At 57.2% G+C, this 24,480-nt stretch overlaps 10 protein-coding genes across 10 annotated transcripts; 6 read left to right on the top strand and 4 right to left on the bottom strand.

Moving 5' to 3' along the window:
- Positions 1-1,699: 1,699 nt before the first annotated feature.
- Positions 1,700-3,880, bottom strand: LDBPK_051080 (hypothetical protein, conserved; the record flags this gene model as incomplete). The annotated part of the gene is made up of 1 exon (XM_003858247.1): positions 1,700-3,880. The coding sequence occupies one exon, from the start codon at positions 3,878-3,880 to the stop codon at positions 1,700-1,702; it is 2,181 nt and encodes a 726-aa protein (XP_003858295.1).
- A 1,352-nt stretch (positions 3,881-5,232) lies between these two features.
- Positions 5,233-6,786, bottom strand: LDBPK_051070 (hypothetical protein, conserved; the record flags this gene model as incomplete). Its single annotated transcript, XM_003858246.1, has 1 exon — positions 5,233-6,786. One exon carries the CDS (start codon positions 6,784-6,786, stop codon positions 5,233-5,235), a length of 1,554 nt encoding a protein of 517 aa, XP_003858294.1.
- Positions 6,787-7,583: 797 nt separating this feature from the next.
- Positions 7,584-9,020, bottom strand: LDBPK_051060 (ATPase, putative; the record flags this gene model as incomplete). Its single annotated transcript, XM_003858245.1, has 1 exon — positions 7,584-9,020. The coding sequence occupies one exon, from the start codon at positions 9,018-9,020 to the stop codon at positions 7,584-7,586; it is 1,437 nt and encodes a 478-aa protein (XP_003858293.1).
- A 940-nt stretch (positions 9,021-9,960) lies between these two features.
- Positions 9,961-11,292, bottom strand: LDBPK_051050 (hypothetical protein, unknown function; the record flags this gene model as incomplete). The annotated part of the gene is made up of 1 exon (XM_003858244.1): positions 9,961-11,292. One exon carries the CDS (start codon positions 11,290-11,292, stop codon positions 9,961-9,963), a length of 1,332 nt encoding a protein of 443 aa, XP_003858292.1.
- A 1,455-nt stretch (positions 11,293-12,747) lies between these two features.
- LDBPK_051040 (stomatin-like protein) lies at positions 12,748-13,821 on the top strand (the record flags this gene model as incomplete). The annotated part of the gene is made up of 1 exon (XM_003858243.1): positions 12,748-13,821. The coding sequence occupies one exon, from the start codon at positions 12,748-12,750 to the stop codon at positions 13,819-13,821; it is 1,074 nt and encodes a 357-aa protein (XP_003858291.1).
- Positions 13,822-14,315: 494 nt separating this feature from the next.
- On the top strand, positions 14,316-14,753 carry LDBPK_051030 (hypothetical protein, conserved; the record flags this gene model as incomplete). Its single annotated transcript, XM_003858242.1, has 1 exon — positions 14,316-14,753. The coding sequence occupies one exon, from the start codon at positions 14,316-14,318 to the stop codon at positions 14,751-14,753; it is 438 nt and encodes a 145-aa protein (XP_003858290.1).
- Positions 14,754-15,275: 522 nt separating this feature from the next.
- LDBPK_051020 (hypothetical protein, conserved) lies at positions 15,276-18,035 on the top strand (the record flags this gene model as incomplete). Its single annotated transcript, XM_003858241.1, has 1 exon — positions 15,276-18,035. The coding sequence occupies one exon, from the start codon at positions 15,276-15,278 to the stop codon at positions 18,033-18,035; it is 2,760 nt and encodes a 919-aa protein (XP_003858289.1).
- Positions 18,036-18,986: 951 nt separating this feature from the next.
- Positions 18,987-20,831, top strand: LDBPK_051010 (methyltransferase-like protein; the record flags this gene model as incomplete). Its single annotated transcript, XM_003858240.1, has 1 exon — positions 18,987-20,831. The coding sequence occupies one exon, from the start codon at positions 18,987-18,989 to the stop codon at positions 20,829-20,831; it is 1,845 nt and encodes a 614-aa protein (XP_003858288.1).
- An 870-nt stretch (positions 20,832-21,701) lies between these two features.
- Positions 21,702-22,013, top strand: LDBPK_051000 (hypothetical protein, conserved; the record flags this gene model as incomplete). Its single annotated transcript, XM_003858239.1, has 1 exon — positions 21,702-22,013. The coding sequence occupies one exon, from the start codon at positions 21,702-21,704 to the stop codon at positions 22,011-22,013; it is 312 nt and encodes a 103-aa protein (XP_003858287.1).
- A 1,806-nt stretch (positions 22,014-23,819) lies between these two features.
- LDBPK_050990 (hypothetical protein, conserved) lies at positions 23,820-24,089 on the top strand (the record flags this gene model as incomplete). Its single annotated transcript, XM_003858238.1, has 1 exon — positions 23,820-24,089. The coding sequence occupies one exon, from the start codon at positions 23,820-23,822 to the stop codon at positions 24,087-24,089; it is 270 nt and encodes an 89-aa protein (XP_003858286.1).
- Between the last annotated feature and the right edge of the window lie 391 nt (positions 24,090-24,480).

Here is a 24,480-nt window from a genome sequence, read left to right as displayed (position 1 = left end):
CTGCTTTTCACCCCTTTGGCACGTGTTCAACCGTAGCGCCCCGCGGCCGAGAACAGAAAACGCGATGCACTCATGATGCCGTCGCGTCATCGTTGGCGCATCAGATGGAAGGGGAGGGAGAGAGAGACGGAAGAAGACATCGAGCAACGCCCACGACAGACAGAGAGACAAACGAGGGGGACGGGGGGTCGTTTCTGCAAACCCCTTTCCTTCGCGGACGCTTGTGTTTGGGGGAACGACAGCGCTGCACCGTCTTCGCCGGGCATTGATGGCATGTACAGAGTCATCGATAAAAGGTGGGAGGTGAAGATAGAGTGCTCCCGTCCCATTCACTCATACCCATACGGCCCACGCGCGCACGCACAATCCTGGCTGGTCTAAGTGCCGGCATCGCCGTCCTCCTTCACGCGCACGCCAATCACTTGTGTCCTGCGTTGTCCGATCCTTGCTCGCGGTCCGTTTCCAAGTCTAGCGGCAAGCGCGAGCCTCGCACAGGTGTGCTTCTTCTGTTTCCTTGTTGGGGAGGGAGGGGAGGGGGGCCGCGAGGCCTCTCGTTGGGAGCGTTGACGGGGTGCTGTTGTAGATAGGTGTGCAAGGGCAAGTGCAGCTGCACCGCCTTTGAGAATAACCCCTCCGGCCTTTTCATGCAATGTGTGTTGTGTCTATGTGTGGGTGTGGGTGGCAGGAGGCAGCAGCAGCAGCGGTGGGGAGGGGGACGAGGATAGATAAATGAAAAGGACAAGCGGATCGATGCAAAGATGGACGAGGGGTGGAGAGGAAGTTTCTCATGTGATTGCCCTGTGTGTGTGCGTGTGTGCGTGTGTGCGTGCGTGCAGATGGAGTTGACAGAGACACCGCTGGTGGCTGTAGGGAAGGAGGGAGGCCCCACAGCCCCTCTTTCCCTCGCCTCCTCCACGGGCGACACTCTCGCGCGCGAAACACACACACACACACACAAAGTGAGATATCCCCCACCCTTTCGCGTTTGCTTTTCGGTTCGCTGTGCTTGGATAAGAACACGCACACACGGGCACACACAGAAGCGTGCTGCTGCTGTACATCATCAATCATCATCACATCGACCGCATCCGTCCGGGTCATCCGCACCGTCAGAAACCGCACCCACCGAGAGGCTGAGGAAGGGGTGGGCGATTCACGTCAGCCGTCAACGAGAATAAAGGAGGAGAGAGGTACATAAATGCACGCACGCATACGACCACCCACAGCGGCAGCCCACGCAACAAAGGGCGCACCATAACACGCAAACACACACGTGCTCCTGTACATCACTACGTGCGCGCGTGTGTGCTGAGGTAGAAGAGGCGACGACGGACTACCTCATGACACGACACCTTCCCCACCACCGCCACCTTTTATGGAGAGCGAAGAAGAGGAGTGGTGATGTCCTCCTAACGATGTCAGGGAGCGAGGGGGGGGGGGGGGGGGCATGGACAGGTGAGCGGCTTTACTGCTATGTACATAACGTTCACACACACACACACACACAATCATGCAACAGCGGCAGCAGATGAAAAAGAATGTGTGTGCTTGTGTGTGTGTGTGTGTGTGTTGGGGAAAGAAGTCAGAGAGAGACGGATGACGGTCGTAGTGCCTCTATGGAGGGAGGGAGATGCGCCTGTGTGCATGTGTGTATGTGTATGTCTTGCAGTTGCCGCTGCTTTTTCCTCTTTAGCAGGTGTTACTCCTCCAACTCTGCCTCGTCACGGCGGGCCTTGGCGTCGTAAAGGGGCTGCAGCTCCGGCCGCGGCTCCAATGTCGGAGGCGGCGGAGTCGGTGGGCGCTGCGGGGCAACGGTGGCTCTGGGCAGTGTCTGTGCGGCGCGGCGCTGCTGCACATTGGCGGCCGCCATTGCCGTCATGGCGTCGGTCGAAATGGAGGTCACGTCGGACAGCGGCACCGCCACGTACGTCGTCGACGCCTCCGGCAACTCGGCGGAGAGTAGCTCCAGCTTGTGCTCCAGCTGCGCCACCGTTTCACGGTGCACCTCCTGGGCGTACATCCACACCGACTCCTCGGCGTTGCCCTGCATGGGGTTGCATCGCATAGGGGGCAGCAAAAGAGCCATGGAATTCGTAGAGGCGAGCTGCAGGCGGAGGGCGGGCCCGACGGCGTCCACCACGTCGCCGCCCACGGACGAGTCCTCACTGATGCGCACCGCGGGAAGGCGGCTTTGCTGGTGATGCTCGTCGGGGCTGGCGCTTTGCAGGGACTTCTCCAAGAGCACGACCGGCTCCGTGCCGGGAGCCTCCAGCAGGACCATCAGACGCGTGACGGACGGCTTCAGAGTAACCGCCTCTGATGGTGGGCGCACGCGCTTGCCGACATTGTCCACGAGGATGGGGAGGATGGTCACCTCCGTGATTGCATCGGGGTCGGCGGCGTCGTAGCGCATCGTCTGCACCTCCACACCCCTCAGCTCCACCCCCTTCAACTCCACCTCGCCAACTACCAAGTCCTTGGCCGCGGAGGTCAGGGAGGCCACCCACCGCAGCAGCGGGGCGTAGTTGGCGACCTTGATGAGGTCCGCCATGGTGCGGCCGGTGCACTCGGCGCCAAACTCCATCGGCACCCGCGTCGAACCGCTAGGCTGCGGCGGTACCACGAGCTCTATGTGTGGCACCATGCGAGACGTGCATTTGAGCATGCTCGGCACCCACGACTTTCCCTCCGCCGAGTAAGTGCCCTCCTGCTGGAAGGTGCCCGGCTTAAGGCCGCAGCGGTGCACGTAGACGCCGGCGCCGGCCGGCGCATCATTTTCGAAGTTGCCGATGTAGCGCACCGTGCCGGACGCGAGGCGCCATTCGCCCGACACGAACCGGTTGTGGTGGAAGGTGCCAATAAAGGAGGAGCCGTCCAGGAGGTGGTAAGTGCCGCTCCCGTGCTTCTCGTCCTTCACCCAGGCCCCGTCGTAGCTGCTGCCGTCGGCGTAGACGTAGCGACCCTTGCCGCTGCGCTTGCCGTGCACCCACCGCCCGAGGTAGCGGGAGCCGTCCGGGTACACCATGCGGCCGTAGCCGTGGCGCATGTTTCGGAACCACTCGCCGCAGTAAAGTGCGCCGCCCTTGGACCACCAGTAGACGCCGCGGCCGTCACGCTGATTCTCTTTGTACTCGCCAGTGTAGCAGTCGCCCGAGGGGAACAGCGTCTGACCGAGGCCCTGCTTCGTGCCGTCCGGCAAGCGCGGCCCCACGTAGACGCCAAGCTCGCCAATCCGCTTCACCACCCCGACACCGCCATCCCCCAACTCGCCGTGGTAGTCCTCCAGTGTGTCGTACACGAGCTCCTCCGGCATCGGCTCCACCTCCTCCTCTTCCTCGCTCTCCTCGTCCTCGATGACATCGTCACCACTGTTGGCCATCGCACGCTCCGCCAGCCGCTTCGCCTTCTCGTTCTCGCGCTGCTTCTGCCGCTCCGCCACCTCGGCAGCCGTGGGTAGCTCCTGCGACATCTCCGCCCACCGGTCGTACACCACGACCTCGACCGACTCGGCATCGAAGGAGAAGGCGGCGCGCTTCATACGCTTCACAAGGTACTCAACGAGCATGAAGTGGTTGTTCAGCGTCGCCCACTGCAGCAGCGTCTGCCGCGTCACCGGATCATTCTCCAGCAGCAGCCCCTGCACATCTTCGTCCTCCATGTCGTTGAGGAAGCGAATCAGCTGGCCAAGGCGTGGGGCCGACTTTTTCAGCTTTACGTAGTCGGCAGGGCGGCCTCCGCGAGCTGCGTCGTTGTCGGTCACATCTGCGTTTTCCTCTTCGTCCGCCTCGTCATCGCTGCTGTCGGCGCTGTTGTGCGTAGGGTGGATATACTGCCACATCTGCGGCAGCTCCGCCGCCACCTCGCTGGCGTCGTCAGACATTTTCTTTCGCCGCGTGCGTGTGTTTGTGTGTGTGTGTCTCCCTATGTGTGTACTTGAGGTGCGCCGCCCGTAAAGAGTGTGCACGTCGTCGTACTGGCTGGTGGGCCTCGAACGGGGCCGTGGGAGAAGAGACAGGGGAGTCGAGAAACAAGAGAGAGAGCTCTCTGATGATGGCGCAGTGGAGAGACGAAAGGCGCAGAGAAATGGGCGGGGGAGGAGAGAGAGAGAGTGCAGGCAAACCATATCATCCACGCTGGCGCGTCAGACAACCCGCGCGAGAGAGCGCATGCAGGGGAAGGAGGGAGGAGTGGGGGGCTGAGGTGGCCACACAGAGAGCGATAAAGAGACGAAGGGGCGAGGAGGGTGAGCTTAAGGACAAGAGCCACCCACACACACACGTTGACGGAAGAGGGGGCATGACAGAGGAGGAAATACGGGGAGATGATCGCATTCATCCCGCTTCCCTCCAGCCGCCCGCTACCACTGGCCGTGGGAAAACCACGCGCGATAGCTCTTCCCTGTTCTTTGCTGTTCTGCCCAGTTTCCTTGACGCTCATCGGCAACGGAGAACGCGACGAAGGAAGCGAGAGGTGGAGACAGAGGACATGCAAGAGGAGCGCACATGCAAGCATGCATATATACGCCCCACCAACACACACACGCACACATACACAACCATGTTAACCCAGGCACATATCACTTGGCGTAATCGAATACTCCTGTGAGCGCGTGTGTCTGCGCCAGGCAAAACGAAATCGGGAGGGGTCTATAGAACATAAAAGAATAAAGAATACAGAAAACTGATGTGACGCAGAGGCGGAGGAGGAGCTGCCGTACAGTGCAGTGCGGTGCGGCGGCATGAACTGAGAGGGGAGGATGCAGGAGGAATGAGAAATGAGGCAGGACACCTTCACGCCGAGGGGGAGGGAACACAGAGGAAGCGAGGGGCATCAGAGAAGAGCAACCGCGTGGACACTGTCTGTCGATCCTTTACCAAGGGAGGAGAGCTCAAAACGGTATGTGCATACTGAGCGTGCGTAAGCCTCCCCCTGTGGGCACGTTCCCTTTCCCGCGGCTGTGCCGCGCAGCCTCAGCCGTTGCTGGGCCGCTGCAAAAACAAAGACACGGAGGAAACAAACACATGCAATAGCGAAAATAAAAAAAGAGAGAGGTGCCCGCCTGTGGCGAGGTCGCCTGAACGCACGTACACGTGCACGTCTCGCTCTCTCTTGCTCCTCCGCTATTTGCCTCCGTCTCCCACGACCACCCCACCTCATCCTCAGGAAATACACATGCCTACATGAGAGAAACGATCACGAATACAGTCACGCAAATCGGTTGCACACAACCGCTTATGCAGTGTCTGAGTCCGGGTTCACCGGGAGCTGACGAGAGAAGTGTAGCCGCTCGCGCCTGTCCGCCTCAAAGTCGAAATGCTCTAGCGGGATCGTCTTGGAATACCCCATCGCCTTTGCGTCGAGCCCCAGCTCACGCAGGTCGAACTTCAGCACATCATGGACATCCACATGAGTAAAGGTTTTCTTGTCCGCCTCGTGGAAGACGCTCCGCAGCGGGCGGCGCTTGCGATTCTTGGCAGGCCGGTGGCCGGTGCTGGCGGATAAGCCGAAGTGGTAGCGCAACGGCAAATGAATCGGGTACACCTCACCACACATGGTCTCCGTGTACGTGCGCACTACCTCCACCTCGTCCGTCGCCTTGCCCATCTCATCCACCACCCATGACACCTCGCGTTTTGCAACGTCCTCGCGGCGGATGATGACGGTCAGCTTCTGTTTGTAGTAGCGCACGATCAGCTCCAGAGGCTCCTCGGCGGCGGTGGCGGCCTTGGTGACCTTGTCCATCATACGTGCCTTGGGGTCATACGGCTTCGTGCCCTTCTGGCGAAAGTCGTACGTGCACCGCAGCACATGCGGGGAACTGCGGAAGTTTTCGCGCGTGGGGTCAAAGTTGTTCACCACCGTCGCCCCTGAGCTGGATGTGTGGTTCGGCAAGTTCAGCAGTAGGTAGATGCTGGAGGTGTGGTGGTGGTGTTGCACGGCGTCGCCTTGCTGCTGGTGCTCACGTAGGTGTTCCTTTTCATCTCCCACGGAATCGAGAATGAGGCCAAAGCCTTTGTTGAAGTCCGAAAACTTCACGCCCATGATACGTGGCTCCCTATCCGACTCGTCGACAGAGGTGCCACGCTTGAACAGTCGCTTGAACAGCGCCTCACGCTTCCTCTTCTTCGTAGCGCGGCGATCCTTCGCTTGCTGCCGCTCCTGCTTCTCCTGCTCCGTCAGATCATCCTCATCCACCCCTTCGTCTTCGTCGTCGTCGTCGTCGCCGTTGAGCAGGAAGTCGGCCACACGCCACGGATTCTCCGCGTCCAGCATCTCGTCCCGCAGCTCCGGAGAGATTGACTTGGAGTACTTGACGACGTGCTGATGATCGTCGCCGATCGGTTGGTCCAGGTACCATAGGGCCATGCCGTCGCCTCCCTGGTAGTGGGAGCTACCGTTCATGTCAGCCGCCAGCGGTGGCGGCCGGATGGAGAAGCGCACGCGAGCCTCCCAATTGTCGTGATCAAGTGGTGCGGTGTTGAAAGCGAACCCGTGGTCATCCAGATCGTTCGTGGTGAGGCGAAGAAAGCGCTCGTTGGCTACCGCCGACCCGCCAATCATGTAGTGCGGGACACCTTCCTCCCACCAGTCGCTTACGAGCGGCTCTTGAAAGCTGTGCTCGTGTAGCAGCGGCCCGCGCATCACGCCAGGCGGCAGGTCATCGTTCACACGGGCCGCAGCGGCGTTGCTAACGCACGCGCAACCGCACAGGAAAAGCGTCAGCAGTGATACTGCTAGCCTGGTAGTCGCCATAGGGATGGTGGTGACTCTATTTGCTGTTGCCATTTCGCTCCTCCGCTGCACCAAAGAGGAAACGCTGCGGCTGTGAAAGAAGTGCGCTCGCTGCGCAGTGCCGAAGATTACGAGGAAGTGACGCGTCGTTGAGACTTCTCCAGCGAGAGATACGGGCAAGTAAACGAAGAAAGGGAAAGCGTTCAAGATGAAGCGGCGCAGTGAAGCAGTAGGCTCAGTAGGGTAGGACGAGCATAGACCAACGAGCAAACCAAACAAGCAAATCGGGTTTTTTTTTCCTGCTCGACAGAGCATTGCATCCGTACGTGGCCGCTACGCGCATTCGAAGTTCCGCCCCCGCCTGGATACGGCCCAGAGAAGAGGCTACAAGGGGGGTGAAGCCGCTTTTGCTGGACCCGACAGGGAGGGGGAAGGGGGAGGGGGTGGGAAGACACGGCACAAAGCGCGTGCGCACGCCCGGCCCACCTTTTTCCTTCTTTTGTAGTACTGGTAGGAGTAGGGGTGGTGGTACTGTTTGCCCTCTCGTTTGTTTTTGTTTTTGTTTCTCGTTCCCTTTTGATTTTGCCCGTCCGCTGCCCCTTCATGGACTTGTCGGTTGGCACCACGCCTCCTTTCTCTTTTTTTCTTGTCTTGGGCCTGGTTGTTGTTGTTTTGCTGATGCTCCATGTCCAACGGTCACGCATGCCCTATTGGGTGTGGATGTGTGTATATAGAACACGCGTCGATGAATGTCCCCACAGCAAGCGTATGCGCCGTTTCGCTGGAAGAGTTCGTTCTTCAAGTACACAAAACGAAAATAAGGGCGAGGCCAGAACCAACGGAGCTGCATCTCATCGCGTAGATAAATCCACTTCCTGTGGCTCATGAGGGATCTCAAGGTACTCCTTTGTGCGCATCTCGTACAGACGCGACACACACCGGTCCATTTGGAACGCGCTATCATCCGCATCCACTAGCTTATTACCACTTTCGCGCTCGAACTCGGAAAGCTGATCGAACCGTTGAGCATCGCCTTCTATTCTGCCTGCGGCCTCTTCTTTCGGAGCTTGCAGCTGCGGCGGCTCAACCGCAGCGTGAATCATTACCTTGCACCTATGCCCGTACAGCGTATCGATGAGCAACAGAAACCGGCTCTTCACATCGCTGTTCTCGTACGGAAACTGGGGCACACCATTAATGAAGATCGTGTGAAACGTCTTGGCAATCACCTCGTAGTCTGCCGCAGACTTTTCACCGCCGCAGAGCTCATAGAAGTGGAAGTAGCACACACCTCCACATGCCCGCGGCACAATGACGTCGCGCCCAAACACCTCAAGCTTCCGCTCCGTCGCAGGCATCGCCTTGCACATCTCGAGGAACAGCTTTTCGAACTTGGAGTTGTTCTCACTGTTCATCGGGGTGAGGTAGGTGTCCGCCTGGTGGCCGAGCAACCGATGGTCGACGTTGCTCTTCATGTGATGAATAACACACTGCTTCTTCACCAGATCAATGAAAGGAATGAACCCGCCACGGTTCAGGCCATCCTTGTACAAGTCTTCAAGGGGGCGGTTTGAAGTGAAGATGACCACAAGGCCGATCTTGTAGAATGAATGGAAGAGACGCTTGAGAATCATGGCGTGTGCCACATCAGAGACGGCCACCTCGTCGAAGCAAAGAAGCTCAACATCGCTGATCATCCGCTGCGCCACCTCGTCGAACAGATTGATCTCGGCATCCGGGGTTCGGCGGCGATTGTCACTGATGTTGTAGCGCACCATGTTTGTCCGGTTTGCAGGATCTTGCATCTCCTCCTTCGACTTGTAGCGGATCGAGTTCGACGTCTTCTGCATATCCAGCATGAACTGGTGAAAGTGAAGGCGCCGCTTGCGGATCTCGGGGGGCGCATTATCGTACAGCAGGTCCATGAGCATGGTTTTGCCGCATCCCACCCCACCCCAGACGTACAGCCCCTTCACGTGCGACAGGGGATGGTATACCGCCTTATTGTCATCGCTAAGGGCCTGCTCCACCTTTTTCTCCTGCTCACGACGAAGAAAAAGAGACGGGATAATTCCTAGACGATTGGGAGGGCGAAGCTCCACTTGCCGCTTCGGAACGCCGATGCGCTTACTCTCCTTTGTGTACTTCACCAAATCATCGTAAAGACGGTCAAACACAGGCAGAGCACTAATTTGATTTTCATCGGTTGAGATGTCGCCCCGCAAGACAAGCTGCCGGTAGGCCTCGGAAGGTCGGAGGGAGAGGAGAACAGACGCTCGCCGCAACATATTAAGAATCGTCTACGGAAAAGAAAGCGACAAAAATCAGCTCTGAGCACGCGTGAAAGCAAGCGTAAACAAAAAGAAAAAACACAGCACCGCATGCAGTGTGTCTGTGACTCTCTGATGAGCCCAGAATGCAGTCAACAAACAGCTGCACCAGTAGAAAGCAGGGAGAAGAGAAAAGATTGATTGAGCAAGCCTACATAGAAAAAATCAATGTGCTTTTTACTTCCACCGAGGCTCGCGTCGCAAGCGCGCCACAAGGAATCCAACAAGCGCGACGTTAACATAGGCAGCCTTTAAGCCTGAAACAGCGCATTGTTTTATTTTTTAATCGTGTAAAACAGCTTTTTAGCTAATCAAAAGAGGCGCTCGACGTCACGATAAAAGTTTTCTTTTTTTTTGCCACGTTTCTATCATGCCATAGGACATCTGTTCAACTCTATCTGGCTTGTCACAGGCCCATTGCGTGGTGCAAGGAAGCGGTAGACACGCGGTATAGCAATGCCGACTCAGTCATCTGAGCACGGCCTCTGCCCTAAGCTATACCCAGTCTCCGCTTCGCAGGTTGCCTCACAGTCGCTCCCAATCATGCCGACCGCCATGTGGTGCATCCCCCTCAGGGTAGGTGAGGCCCCCACCAGCAGGCAGTCAGACCCAGGTGGAATGCGTCCAAGTCACGTCGACACTCTGCCCATCATGTGGATGGCACAAGTGTACTCACTGTCGCAGGTGGCTCCGACGCAGCGCCGTCCTGGACCTGACACTGCCGACATCGGCGGCGACATATCGCCCTGACCCCCCCACGGGGGTGGGTACTCGACCCTCACACCACGCTGGGGTGTCCTCCGATATTATGGTTCATGAAACAAGGGGAAAAAAAAATAATATGAAAAAGGTTTAAATCGCTCAAGTGTACTGTTCGCTGTCTATAAGAACGTAGTGTTCACGCCGAAGGGCGTTCGTCGACGCTGTAGGGCGCATAGTCGGCCGCAACGCGGCGCGCAGCTTTGAGGAAAACATCTCGTGTAACCTCTGCCATATTTTCGCTTTCGTACATGTCGAGGATTGTGGAAAGCGGTATTTCAGCGTTTAAAGTGGAGATACTGATATCCGCTGGGTTCGATATCGCCGGCACCTTCTCGCCGTTTTCCGTGAAAAGCTTGATGCCCTCCAAAGTGGCTTGGTAGCGGCGGTGCTCGATCCAGGCTCGGCGCGCGTACGACTGCAGAAAACAGCGATTGTAGTGCTCCTGAAAGCACTTGGCCATCCACGAGCCGTCAGCAGTCAGTCGTTCGTCGTAGTAGCTCTGCCGCTGGCTGTGAAACTTTTCCGTGTCCGCTCGAACCTTGGCCGCGTGACGAACTGCTCGGGCTTCCAGAAGATCCTCATAAAAGCTCTTGCGCCTTTTTGTGAACTCGTGGACCTCATCTTGCACAACCTTTTCGTAGAAACAGGTTCGCTGCACTACGTAGCTACGAATATCCTGATCGGAAAGGTCGTTCCCGATGCCAGCAGCATCGCCAAAGTCGCGCAGGGTGTCGTCCATCTCCATTTCTTGCATGATCTCAATCACGTTCATATTCAGCTGTTTCAGCGGGGTCTCACCGTTGGCACCGAGTTGGTCACTCTTCTTCGCACGCGCTCGGTATGCAAGAAGTGCGTTGTGATACTTCTCCACATCCGCATGCAGGCGAGCTTCATACTCTGTTTCTCTGGCCTTTGTAAACTGAATAACATCGTTGTTGAGGTCGTTCTTGTACTTTTCCGCCTCCAACCGTTGTATCTCATCGTGAATTTCCTTTTGCTCACGCCGAAACTCTTCTGTTTCTTCGTTGAGACGCTGCATGTAATGTATGCGACGCTTTGCAACAAAGTTTTCTACCTCGACCTGCTGCTCTTGAAGCATACGGCCTTCGTAAGCCGTATTGATCGATTCAAAGAAGCTTCCAGTAGCACGAAGCACCCCAACGGTGGGGTCGCCAGCGTCCTTGTCAGAGCCAAAGAGAAAGTTCTGCTGCCCGGCCGACACAGAGTTGAGCAGTTCCTTCAAGACTTTTTGTGGAAGAATATGTGTTCTGCCTTCCTTTGTGCTGTCGATAATGGGAGGCTGCAGAGGAGCGGTGGTCCTCTCTGTTACGCCACTAACGGTGCTGTTTTCAGTTCTAGCCTCAGGATTTGGTGGTGCGACAGACTTCTCCGCCTTGCCTGGCCGTGTAAGTAGCGCACTCGTCTTTGTGGCGAGCCGTGGAACGGCGAGGCGTGACGTATGAAACATGGCTGCACCTCTGGCCAGGAAAAAAATGCACGTGTAGTACCGACCGTGAATGGCAAGATGCTGCTAATCACTGCAAAACGGGAAGCAACAGAAAACAAAAGAGGGACAGCGGTTTAAGCAACAAAAGGAAAACGATGAGATCGACTGTGGCAAATAATCAGTGGAGTCAGACAGAGAGAAGTGCACATCCGTTCGGCTCGCAGAATACACTAAACTGTGCCCAGCTTGGCGACACGGTATGCAGTGCCGCTATCTTTTTTTTTTTCTATCAGCTCCCTTACCTGAAGATAAACACACACCTATAAAAAGGCCCTCTTCCAGATCATGAGCTGCAAATACGCTCGCATGCTTACTCCCTGTGATGCCTCTCAAGAGCGTGACATCTTCAGGTTCAGTTCCAGGCAGCTTTGCATGCATCGTCTCCCCCTCTCCCTCATTTCACTTTTCTGGAAAATCAGCGAAAAAAAAACACATACATCCCTGATGGCGGGGGACACCCCAGCGCGGTGTGAGGGTCGAGTACCCACCCCCGTGGGGGGGTCAGGGCGATGTGTCGCCGCCGATGTCGGCAGTGTCAGGTCCAGGACGGCGCTGCGTCGGAGCCACCTGCGACAGTGAGTACGCTTGTGCCATCCGTGTGGTGGGCGGAGCTCCGGCGTGACTCTGGCGTGCCCCCCACTCGGCCCTCACACTGCCTGCTGGTGGGGGCCTCACCTACCCTGAGGGGGATGCACCACATGGCGGTCGGCATGATTGGGAGCGACTGTGAGGCAACCTGCGAAGCGGAGACTGGGTATAGCTTAGGGCAGAGGCCGTGCTCAGATGACTGAGTCGGCATTGCTATACCGCGTGTCTACCGCTTCCTTGCACCACGCAATGGGCCTGTGACAAGCCAGATAGAGTTGAACAGATGTCCTATGGCATGGCAGACACTTGAAAAAACAGAGTGTTGCACATTGTGTGGAATCACTGCATTGTGCAAGGTGAGGGGGTTGACCACCTCAGCAGGGAGCTGATCCCCTACAACAGCGAAGGTTTCGCTGGGCGGCAAAACCAGCACACGCGCACTTGAGTATCAGCGGCTTGAAACTTCATCCCTCGAATCTAACATGTTCAAAAGCTCACTTTTCGCCGTTATGAAGCTAACAGCACCTGGACTGGAAGCCAGTTGAGACCCCATGCGATTGCACAGACCAACTATTCATTTTTGCTACGTGATCAAAAAACAAGACACAGAGCGCTGCACTTCTGTTTTTTTTTACTTCCCGCTTCTCTACCATGGCAAGACGAGCGTTGAACAGAAGACAAACCCTTTGAAGTCAGCCGCTCTCAATCTCCCTTCAGTCTCACCGCCACCCGCTAATGTTGAAGTGCTCTTCTCCATTTTCCTCCTCTGCATTCGCTGCTTTCATTCGGCTTTAAACTCAAGAATCAAATGCGAGTTGGAGCAAAAAGATGCTTCGTCGTGGAACTGTACTTCTTCAGTACGGGGCTCAAGGTGCCTCGCATCCCATCAACTCGGCCCCTCAAGAGCACCCTTCGGGAGGCAGCGCTTCCTCGCGCATGATGATGCAGCGTTCGCAGAAAATGCTGCTTGACCCTGCCTCTTTTATTGAGCGCCCACCACGAAATACGTTTTTCAACATTGTCCCGCAAGGCCACGAATACGTCGTGGAGCGACTTGGTCGCTATCACCGCACACTGGACTCTGGATGGTGGGTGGTGGTACCCTTCATCGATAAGATTCGTTACAACTACAATGTGAAGGAGCAGGGTATCGAAATTCCAAACCAATCAGCAATCACATCTGACAATGTGATGGTGGAGATTGACGGGGTTCTCTTTCTCAAGATCGTGGATTCCTGTAAAGCCAGTTACAATATTGAGAACCCCGTGTTCAACTTGATTAACTTGGCACAAACAACAATGCGCAGCGAGATCGGGCGGATGTCGCTGGATAGCCTCTTCAGGGAGCGGGCCAGTCTTAACCAGAGCACTGTGGAAGTGCTCCGTCGTGAAGCAAACGAGTGGGGTATTGAGTGCAAACGCTACGAAATCCGAGATATTGTTGTGAGCGAGCTGGTGCGCCGCTCGATGGATCTGCAGGCTGAGGCAGAGCGAAAGAAGCGCAAGCTCATCCTAGAGAGCGAAGGTGAGTCTACCGCGACGATCAACCGTGCTAATGGTATGAAGATTGCGCAGCAGTGCGTTGCAGACGCTGAGAAATACACAGCTGAACGGCAGTCTGAAGGCGCTGCAGCTGCCATCCGAGTAAAGGCAGCTGCAGTGTCCGACAACATTTCCATCGTCTCCGATGCTATTGAAAAGGCGAAGCACAGCAACGAGGCCATCTCTCTCCGTGTGGCGGAAAGCTATATTGAGAAGTTTGGCGAACTGGCAAAAGAATCCAACACAGTGGTTATGTCTCAGCCAGTGAGTGATCCTGCGACGTTTGCAACCCAAGCACTCTCCGTGTTCAACACTGTCGCCACCTCTGCGGCTAAGTGTTCGCCGCCAACCGGCAAGTAGCTAAGCAAGACTAGTTTTCGAGCTGGTAAGTGTGTTTTTGTTTTAGCGCTGCGGTGTGTTGCCCCGCGCTGTAACCCTCACAGTATTTCGATCTGGTGTGCCTTGTGCTCCTCTGGCTCAAAGACGAACAAATGGCCTGAAACTATTCCGTTTCTGTTGCTATCACGCAGTGAGGCACCATTCGTGCAGCACATTCGTTTGCGGCGTACCTGTAATTTTATCGTTTGCTTTCCCTGAAAAAGTGCTGTTATACTTTGCGATGAATGGGGCTGAAAACAAATTCGCCTATGGGATGTGAGCTTATTCCTCACAGTGGTTTCATTTCCACAAAGAAGATAAAACTGTGGCATCCCGATTACTGCTCTCTTCTCTAGCATTCTCCTATTCCTCTCCTCCTCCTTTGCCATACTGCTTCTTTCGCTAGCTCCACTGATTTCCAAACAAAGGTGTAGCTACTTCACCAAAACTCTCTTTTTCGCAGAACGCACTGGAAGATGCAGTGCACTTTCCTCAAGCTCTCTTCACGCCGTGGCAGCGCCTTTGCCACCAGTCTTTTCCTCCATGCCAGCTCTCAGAACATGCGCGCGGCCGACGCCGCGCAGCGTATTGAAGTGGAGGAGTTTGCAAAAAGCTACCAGATGAAGCCTATGGCCGATCACCCACGCTCCTCGTTCGAGTACAAGAGTAGCGCTAAGGGTGCAGAGGTCGGTGCGCGTAACGAAGCAGCATTTATGAACTACGAAACCTTCACTCCGCAGACACTTTCAGGACGCTTGGTGATGCCTGGCGACATCAATCTCCTGACCGTCTCGCCGTTGTACTGCGCGCTACTCTGCATTGCTGCCGCTGCATGGGGGGTTTTCTACTGGGATATGTATTGCCGCAAAAACTACGAGACTGTCCTCATCGCTAGGCCCAAGGACATGCAGTAATACTTCTTTCTTCCTGAAGCCCTCTGCGTACAAAGCCGCACTCCGCGCATCTCATAAGCTGAGCATGTCGTGCGAGAATCATTAGTACTTAGTTTTTTTTTTCTTTTTCAGCAACGCAGACTAGCTAGACTCCCATGATAGCGAATTCGTCTAGCTTTCTCAATTCGCTTTCGTGGATTGCCCCTCTACATACCGAACAAAAAAAAAAAGGAAAACGCTGCGGATGCGCACTAGCCAGTAACGAAGCGAAGAAACGCAAGCAGAGAAAGGGGAAATTGTCAGAAGCAGTGCATCGCCGTTAAAATAGCTTCGGCGCCCTTAGCTGTGTGCCCTCTAGCCTGCTTTTTTTTTATGGTGAGCTTACAGACAAAAGTGTATCATTATCAAGTGTTCATGTTGACTTGCCGCTTTAGGCAAATGAACACCAAGCTTCTCTCGCGCTTTCACCTTTGCCCTTTTCTGATGTTGGTACAAGCCCACATTTGTAAGTCTACTGCATTTACCAACCGGAACGCAGCCTTAATGGCCTCGTCGGCCGCTACCGCATCGAGGGCGGATCGGCTCCAGGCCTTCCTCCGGTCTCCCGATATTCCCGCCTCTTTTTACACCAACACCACAGCAGATGACAACCTGATCGCAGTCACCACGCAGTTTGACATCCTGTACCACAAGTACTTTCCTGACCGCAAGCCACTGTTTCTCTTGCTGAATAACGAGTGTCAGCGGCCAAAGATGATATGCTCGTTTGTGCGACCAACGTCGCTGCCGTACGACGAACTTTTTGACTTGGAGGGGGCCTGCCAGTTTGTGGCCGACTACGTGCGCTACGAGCCTCTCTACGATCCATCCATGTACGACGACGAGTACGACGACACAGTGGAGCAACTCCCGCAGCAAATTGTCTCGCCCGCAACGGCGCTGGACTGGCAGGTTGGAAACTGCTTTGAAATGTCCCTCGTGCTCACATCTTTTCTCATTGGCGCCGGATTCAACGCCTACGTTGTCGTCGGTTCCGCAACCAAGGCTGTTTGCTTGTCTGATCAGAAAAGCACCATGTGGGAAGGCGAGCTGCCCAAGGAGGTCAACTCCGATGATGAAGTGGAAGATGACATGCCACAAAATAACCCGTATATGGCCCTGATTCCAGAGAAGCTGACGCTGCGACTGACGACAGATCCCGACCCAGCATCAGTCAGAAAGAAGGAAAGCGTCATGGCCAGTGCCGGTGACTATCCCAAGGACACCGACACCCCAAATGTGCGAGGCGGTGCTGTCAAGCCAATTCACTCCTGGGTGCTCGTCCTGCCTGGCGGCAGGCGGTCTGTCTCCAAGGCGGTTTTTGTGGAGCCCTCCACGGGGCAGCTGATAGCCTTCTCTGCCACTGACAGTCGGTACACCTCGGTCGAGGCGCTCTTCAACCACCAAGACTACCACGTGAACATGCGACCTGAGGCTCCCGTGAGCTCCCTCTCCCCCGACTTAGCCGATCGAAGCCAGTGGGAAAGCCTCTTTTCGTATGCGAACCTTAGCGACGACGAGGTGGAGAGCCTCACCGGTACCTTATCGGCGACACGGCGCGCCTTCACAAGCGAGCTGGCCGCGACCACGACCGCCGCCACAGTGAGCACGGTCGAAGTATTCGACTCGTCAAGGAGTCGACGCATGTATATTCCCAATCTGTGGTCGAACGAGCTGATCTTGAACCGCCACCAGTACGAAAGCCGCTACCCCGCTGGATACAAGGAAATCACGTACGTCAACGCCGTGGTGCGCCGCTACGCACCCTACTCGCAGAGCGACTATCGAATTTTGGAGGTGGTAGTGCCAGACGCTGAGTACGCCGAGTTGCACGAGACGCACGTCTTCTACGCTCACCGTGCCGACAAGCTCCGCCGCGCCACTGTCTTTCCCTCACCCGCCCCGCAGTCGTCTTCCAAGGAGTCATTGATCTTATCCAGCCGGTCGTCGGTATCACTGGAGAAGGTCCCGGGAGGGCCCCGCAAGATGGTGGAGTGGTACGAAAAGGGCCGCATGCACAACACGTCCGTCGAGGGCCTTCGGGAGCTCATCTACGAGCCTGGCAAGCAGCGGACCATGAAGTTCTACTGGAGAGCGCGCAGCGACGGCCTGTACTGCCGCACGGAGCTGCTGTACGACGCGAGCACGCTACGTAAGGTAAAGGAGCTCTACAAGGGTCGGAGCGACCGACTGTGGTACCGCAGCTTCAGCTACGGCCGCCCATCCACGATGCGTGAGAGAGACATGCACAGCCTCATTGTGCAGGGCCCTGGGAACGTCTCAGCATTGCATGTATACCCACGACTGGATCCGGTGCGCATCAGTCAAAAGTTTCTGCGCGATGAAAGTGTGCCGGCACGCAAGGACGTGGCCAAGACGACCTTTCTGCGCCCTGCGTCGGAGAGCAAGAGTGGTGGCAACAACAGCGCCCCCACGGTGGGGGAAATATGGGTATTCTTTCACTACGACGCGGGCAGCATCCTCCGTCCATATCACATGTTCGCAAAGCCGTCGTCCTCGGTGGAGGAGTACATCGCCGCCTCCGCTGCGGGCAAGCCGGCAGAGCCGCCGATGCGGGTGGTCTCGCTGCCCGGCGAGGAGCCGCCAAGCGAGCTCGACCTGTACAATGAGCGCAAGTGGCTGAACGCTGTGGAGACGGCGTGCTTGATGGAGCAGCGGGTGATGTCAGACGAGTGCATGGACATTCTCAAGAGCATCGAGCAGGAACACAAGAAGCCGCAGCACGTCCTCAGTGTGTACGACACGCTGCGCAATAGGCCGAAGGAGACGGAGGCGGAGCGCGCAAGGAAGCTCGCCGAGGCAGCCCGTCGCGAGGAGTCGCGCAAGGACTACCTTGCCCCCTACATCGCCAAGCTCGAGATGCCGGCCGACTTCGACGGCAACTATCTCAGCGTCCTCTTGTCGATGGAACAGGCGAAGCAGGTGAGAGACGAAGCGCTGCAGGAACTGAAGGATCGGCTCATCCAGCGAGGCCACATTATGCAGAGTCGCATGGACAAGGAAAAGGTGGAATTCAACAAGCGGCAGCAGCTGTACCGCAAAAACTGTGATGCATCAGCGCTGGAGGGCGACAAGGAGACCGAGGCCTTTGCCCTCTACTGCAAGGAGGCGACATGGCGTATGAAGGTGCTGGATGAGCGGCTGCTGCAGCACATCGATCATGCGAGTGAAAAGTACAATCAACTAGCCCAGCGACTCGCCGAAGACCCGCGTCTCGCCGCCTTGTACCACCCCACTCACTGAGAGAGACACCGAGGAACCCGCATATGGTACGTGGGTACGTGCTTGCCTCCCTCAGCGAAGGCGCGTTCGTCGGTGTGTCTGTGACTGCGAGCCTCTGTACGGGCTCATCAACCTCGCCTGACGCGCTCTCGCGTTTCTCAGTGTCGCGGATGGCGTTCGTCATACTTGTTGTTTTCTCCTTCTGCTCCCTTTATGTACAACTAGCCCCCCCCTCCCCTCCCCTTCCCTTCCCTCCCTCCTGTGGGCAGGTGTGCGTCATGGATCACAAGTGCGACCGTAGGAGCAATGACAAGGGATGGCGAGTGAGAGCGGTGGCATGCACGCAGCCAAGGTTGTTTCGACGGCAGCGGCACGTATGTGCAGACGTATATACACACATAGACGCATATACATGTATATATATATATATATATATATGTACGTCTGCGTGTTTTCCTTTGCGCTGGTTGGATGTTGATTAGATCCTTGAGAACGCACGGCAACGAAAGGACGAAACAAAACAACACTGCATCACATGACGTGTGGTTCCACTCCCGCGCCCCCGCTCCCAGATCCACATAGACACACAGCGGGAGGAGGATGAGAGGGGAAGGGGAAGAAGATAGGTGCAGCAGACAGTCGTGAGAGATTTTAGCTGCAGATGGAGGAAACGGAGAAGGACAGCATCCACCTTCCACGCCGTCTTGACTCTTTCTCTCTGTGTGTCAAGTAACTCCTTTCCCTCACATGCACTTCTCTTCACGCACCATCCTGTTCCTCCTCTCAAGGCCTCGCGCACAAGGCATCCACTGCACTCCGACTTCATACGCTGGAGTACATACGCACGCACGCACAACCGACACCCTCCCCACTGTGTGCCTCTTCTGCCCCGCTGCTTTTCCGCCGTCGAAGCAAGCGTGCAAAAAAGTGCAGAAGCAAGGGAGAGAGAGCGCGAGGTGTTGAACTCCAGCAATGAAGTACGTGGCAGTCTTTGCCTCCTCGGCGAGTCTGGCCAACTTTCGGTTGCCAGAGTTTCAGTTTGTAGCCGCCACGCTGCGCGTCCCCATCACGTTTCTGGACGACAAAATCCCATGGGTTGCAGGCGGCGCCGATACGTTTTGGTTCAGTGTCTTCGAGTCGCCGGCGAGCCGTTCCGAGCTCAAGGCCCTCGCGGAGCGTTGCGCGCTGTTGCGCGGAGTGTACACGCTCTTTGAGACTGCCCCTACACTGGAGGACCTCTACGCGTGCCTCGAAGAGCGCCATGGTAGCGCGGCAGGATCTGCAGGCCCATCCCTGGCCTCCTTCCCCACCACCGCTGCCACCGCCTTCGTCGGCGAGGACGAGACGACGCACCTCACGAGCTCGACATACTCCTACCAGGTAGAGACAATCGGCAAGAAGTACTCCGCGGACGCCAAGCGTGCAGTGGCGGAGGCAGTGCTGAAGCGTGTGCCGCGCGCTGGCGAGGTCGAGTGGCGACAGCCGGGGCGCGCCTACTACATATTCCTCCAGCACGCTGTCGAGAACGCGCCGCCTGGAGCGCAAGGATGGGTATCGAATGGGCCGCTGCTGCGCGTCTTTCACTGCCGCCTCTGCGTCGAGTCCAGCCGCAGTGCGCTACTCGCTACGTACGACCTGCGAAAGCGGCCCTACATCGGCACCACCTCCATGCCGCCGGAGGAGTCGCTCATGATGGTGAACATGTCAGGCGTGTGTCGCGGCCACTACGTGTACGACCCGTTCTGCGGCACGGGCAGCCTGCTCATCGCGGCGGCGCACTACGGCGCCAGAACCTTCGGCTCAGACGCCGATGGACGGGCGATGCGGGCTGGCACGGAGAAAGGAAAGACGAGTCCACAGATGCAGCAGCAACGCCGCCTGGCGCTCGCGGCCTACACCGAGGAGCAGTTGTGCGTCTTGACGGAGGAGGAGCGTGTGCTGCCAAACATGATCACCAACTTTAAGCTGTACTGCCTGCCACCGCCTGACAGAGCTCGCATGAACTTCTCCGCGTGGCCGCGGACGTGGCACGCCTGCGCGCTGCGTCTCGGCTCCGGCGGCATCTTCGACAGCATCATCACGGACCCGCCGTACGGCTTACGCGAGCCGCGCAAGAGGGTGGTAACGACGGCTGCCACCATCCCAACGGCAGCGGCAGCGGCGGCTTCTACGGAGGCTGGCAGCGACAACGCCGCCAAGCAGCAAGCTGTCAGTTTCTCTGCCTACCCCACCCACGAGGTGCTGCTGGATCTCGTCATGTTCGCTGCCACGTACCTCGTCGTCGGAGGCCATCTCACCTTCTGGCACCCAACCACCGATCACTACACGGACGACGAGCTACCCAGTCACCCATCCCTGCGCATTGTATGCAACATCGCGCAGCGGGTATCGCTCAAGGTTGTGCGCCGCCTCATCGTTCTACGAAAGGTCGCACCGGTGCCGATACCGCCGCCGTCACGCGAATCCTGCGCCGCGACGAAGTCCCCAGATGACCTGCGTGTGCTCATGGACGCAACGGAGCTGCCTGACAACGCGGACTACATGCACTACCGCGCCAAGCGCGAGCGGAAGCGCCAGGCAGCGCATAAGTACAAGGCGTCTGCAGACGCCTCTTCCCCCTCCACCCCTGCCACAGGGGTGGATGTCGGCAGCGGCAGCGATGGAAGCAACCGGCGCGGTCGAAAGCAGAGCCGGCCGGACGGGCAGGACAAGATTGTGGCAAATCGGCAGCGCAACATCGAGCTGCGGGCGGCGAAGCAGGCGGCCTCGCACCTCGCAAATGCGTCTCACAAGACGGTCGGCCATAGCCGACCGTGAAGGATGATGAAGGACGAAGACGATTCCGTACCCCATCGATATCTCCATCCGCATCTCTTCATGTCATCGGACTCTCCTCTTTCTTCGCGTCTGCTCCTGCACGTGCGTCGGTGAAGAAAGCGAGATGGAGCCAGGAGTGGTTGCACCGATGGTAGCGACGGTGTTCATCGTTGCATGTGTGCCTGTGTATGCTTTCTCGTGTAATGCAGGTAGTCGTATGTGGGAAAGGGGATGAAGGACGCAAGCCTACTTGTGTCTGTAGGCGGCGTGCGTTGCGTGGTCTGGGTTTTAGCACACGTAACGTGCCGCCGCCTGCGCCCTCTCTCTCCCGGCCTCCGCCTCCTCTAAGGCGTCAAACCCCTCGACACAGCCAAAGAAACAAAAAGCGATCGACACGCCACTGCAAGGCGTAGAGACGCACAGCTACACTCACAGACACATTCGTGAGCAGCACAAGTGCGCGCATGTTCTCTTCTTGGCATGTGTCTTTCTGATTATCTGTATCTGCGTGTGACCGTGGGGGAGAGAGGAAAGGCCGACTCGGTGCGATCGGGCCACAAAGGCGTTAAGGTGAGAGCTGTGAATGTTGCGGGGGCTTACCATCATCCTTATCAACGCGTCTTCTCTCCCGGGCCCCTCCGCCCCCCCCCGGCCAGCTGCGTAGGAAGTACGATCTAACTCTAGTGCTTTCTCTGCATCGCCCACTACCACTTCTCTCTCCCCACCCTTGCACACACACGCACTCGTCACCCTCAGGAGCCCTCTCCCTCGCTTGCCCTTTCTCGCTGCTCTCTCAGCTATCCACGCGTGCTCTCAGCGCTCTCTTCCTCTCAAGTATCACCTCCCATGCAATCCACACAGGCCCACAACATGGAGACCGAGGTAGCCAGTGGGCGTTTGGGGGCCAGGGACGGCCTCCTCGGCGCTGCCCTGCTGAGCGATCCGGCCGCCAACGCAGAGGACGAGCAGAACGAAGAGACGTGTCAGGTTTTGATCCCGCCAAACATGAGCATGGGCGCCGATGACGAGGAGGTCTGCGGCGTCTGCCTCGAGCCGCCGCCGGCTGGCTGCTTTGTAGAGCTGTGGTGCTGCGGCAACATCCTGTGCGTGGCGGATGCGCAGCAGCTGGGCAAGTGTCCCTTCTGCCGCGAGGAGCCACTGGTGTGGAACATCACGAAGTGATGCGTATTCATGCTCGCACCCCTTTCACGTCGGCTACTAAAGGGATGAAAGTCGCGTATAATCGATCAATGCCACCAGCAGCACCTCAGTTGTGTCTCCCCTTGCCATGCATATTTCGAAGCGATGGCAACGACGACACACACGCACACCTCCCCCTCTTCCACCCACTGCCCTCACCTTCATGCCGACATCTACTGCCATTCTCGGCCCAGCCAACGCACAGAAACGCACTGCATATGTGCATGTGCAGATATGAGCATCAGTGCCACTGCCTTGTTTTCGATTCGCTCGCTCTCTTCCCAGCGCGTGAGTCGGTGTGAATCGAGTAGCTGGGGATAGGGTGGAATGGGGTCGGTGTGGCGGCATCTCTGCTTTCATAGTGTGTGCGTGGTACGCTCTGCCCTCCCTTCCTCACACCCCAACGCCGCGACTTCTTTGGTTCGCACGCCCTCTTTTCACGTACGTGCACATGCCCATGCAGACAGGTGGAGCGATAGAGACACGTACGAACGTTGCTGTGTACGGGCACACACACATACAATACACATGCACGCACATGTATATGTATGTGTGTGTGTGTCCGTTTTATCTTCCCATTGTGCCCACCGACATTTTTGTTTTTGTGTGCTTCCTCTTGCTTCGCCACCCGCTGTTTGGGGTCGATTTGTTTGCTGGCATTTGCCCCCCCCTCCCTCTCTCCCCGAAAAGCGCCCCTGTGCGTCTCCGTTGTGCTTCCTCGTCTTCTCTTTTCGTTTGCTGCTACGCGCGTGCGACTCGTTGTCTTCGTGTACGTGTGGGGGTGTGGGGGGTCGTGGTAGCTGTTCTTGTTCGTCCATGATGCTCTGGACTCACGTTGGCGCTAATATGCGGCTTTTCCTCCCTCCTCCCTCAGCCACCACCACCCCACGTCAGTACACCTCTCCCTCTCTGTATGCAGCCTCCACCTCACCATCATCGTTGCTGTCGTTGGTGTTGAAAAGGAAAGAGAGTAATGATGTGTTGGTGTGTATGCGCGCAAGCGTGAATGCGTTGAAGGAAGGGTGGGAAGGGAGCAGAGCGAGCCGTGCTTCTGTCCACCACGTGCTGGAGCCGAGCATGGGGAGCCACGGCGGATGTCTCACATGGTTGCTGTTGCTCCCCCTTTCTGCGTTGCTTATTCACTTGTGCGTCGACAGCTCTTGTTGTCTCGCTTCTTCGTTGCTCTCTCTCTACGTCGTGTGTCTGTGTGCTCCTCTGTACTACACCAACAATGAACCTTCTTCCAGAGAAGACATACCGCAGATGTTCTCGCACTCCATCCCCCCTCCCCCTTGCGCGTTCCCGTGGACGTCAAGTGGCGCGGGGGGGGAACGGCATCGAGGTGATGGAAGAGAGCCGAGTGCGTGTGAAACACACAAAAGGAGGAAAGGGGGTGGGAGATAGACGTGTGGTGCAACTGGGCGTTGTAATTCTTGTCCGTCGGCGCCCTCCTCCCCTCCCTCCATACACACACACACATACACGCACACCTTCTCTGCGGGTGCGCCTACTCGGTTGCGGATGAGCGCTGACATGGAGGCCGTCCGACCACCGACCCACTTATCCGCCCCACTCCTCTCCGCATGCGCGCTCACTGCCGCCGCCGCCTCCCCCCCCCCTCCTCTTCCCCTTCTCTTCCAGCTCGTTGAAAGAAGCGAAAACGAAAGAAGCAACTGTACACCGTCATTACAGTCCACCTCCGACACACAGACACGCACACATACGGGAGACAAAAAACGAGACCGCCCCCCCCCCCTCCCTCCCTCCCCCTCCTCCGCTCCCGTCAGGATGGTCGTCATCAAGGGCGGTGGCCAGACGTACGCCGTCGGCAATGGCCGTCAGATGGAGTGGGACGAGGTGCCGGAGTCTTTCAAGAAGAAGGTGGCAGAGCAAAAGGAAATGGAGAAGTGCATGGACCTCAGAGCCAAGGCACAGCGCTGCATCAGCGATCAGGGCTTTTGGGCACCGGACTGCGTCCATCTCACCGAGGCCTTCCACCTCTGCCAGTCGCACGAGCTCACGCGAACAGAGCTGACGCAGCGCAAGGAGGCGGAGTAGTAGCCCCAGCCCCTCCTTTTCGTCATGTAAGCGCAGGCAGCACACACATGCACGCATACATCGCTTGCTCTCTCACAAAACTCAAGAAACACGCAAGACGAAAGGCAGAAACATATCCGTTCACACGCCTGCGTGCGTGCGAGGGTGCAACACGTGACGCCGGACGAGCACCAGATGTGTTTCTCTGCCCAACCCCGACCCCTTTCCAATGTTTGCCCTTCTCTTCGTCCTCCACCCCTCCAGTTGGCTCTTTCCCTTTCCCTCTCTGTCTCGGATTGCGTAGAGTGGCATCTCTCCAGACGCTCCACCGGACTTGTAGCCCACACGTCAGCGAAACACCGTCGAGTGCGTCCACTCAGTCCGTCCTAAACGGGACACCACTTGCTGCTGT

Source organism: Leishmania donovani, chromosome 5, assembly GCF_000227135.1.
Source record: "Leishmania donovani BPK282A1 complete genome, chromosome 5".
Classification (NCBI taxonomy): domain Eukaryota; phylum Euglenozoa; class Kinetoplastea; order Trypanosomatida; family Trypanosomatidae; genus Leishmania; species Leishmania donovani.
This window is presented reverse-complemented; position numbering and strand designations above follow the sequence as displayed.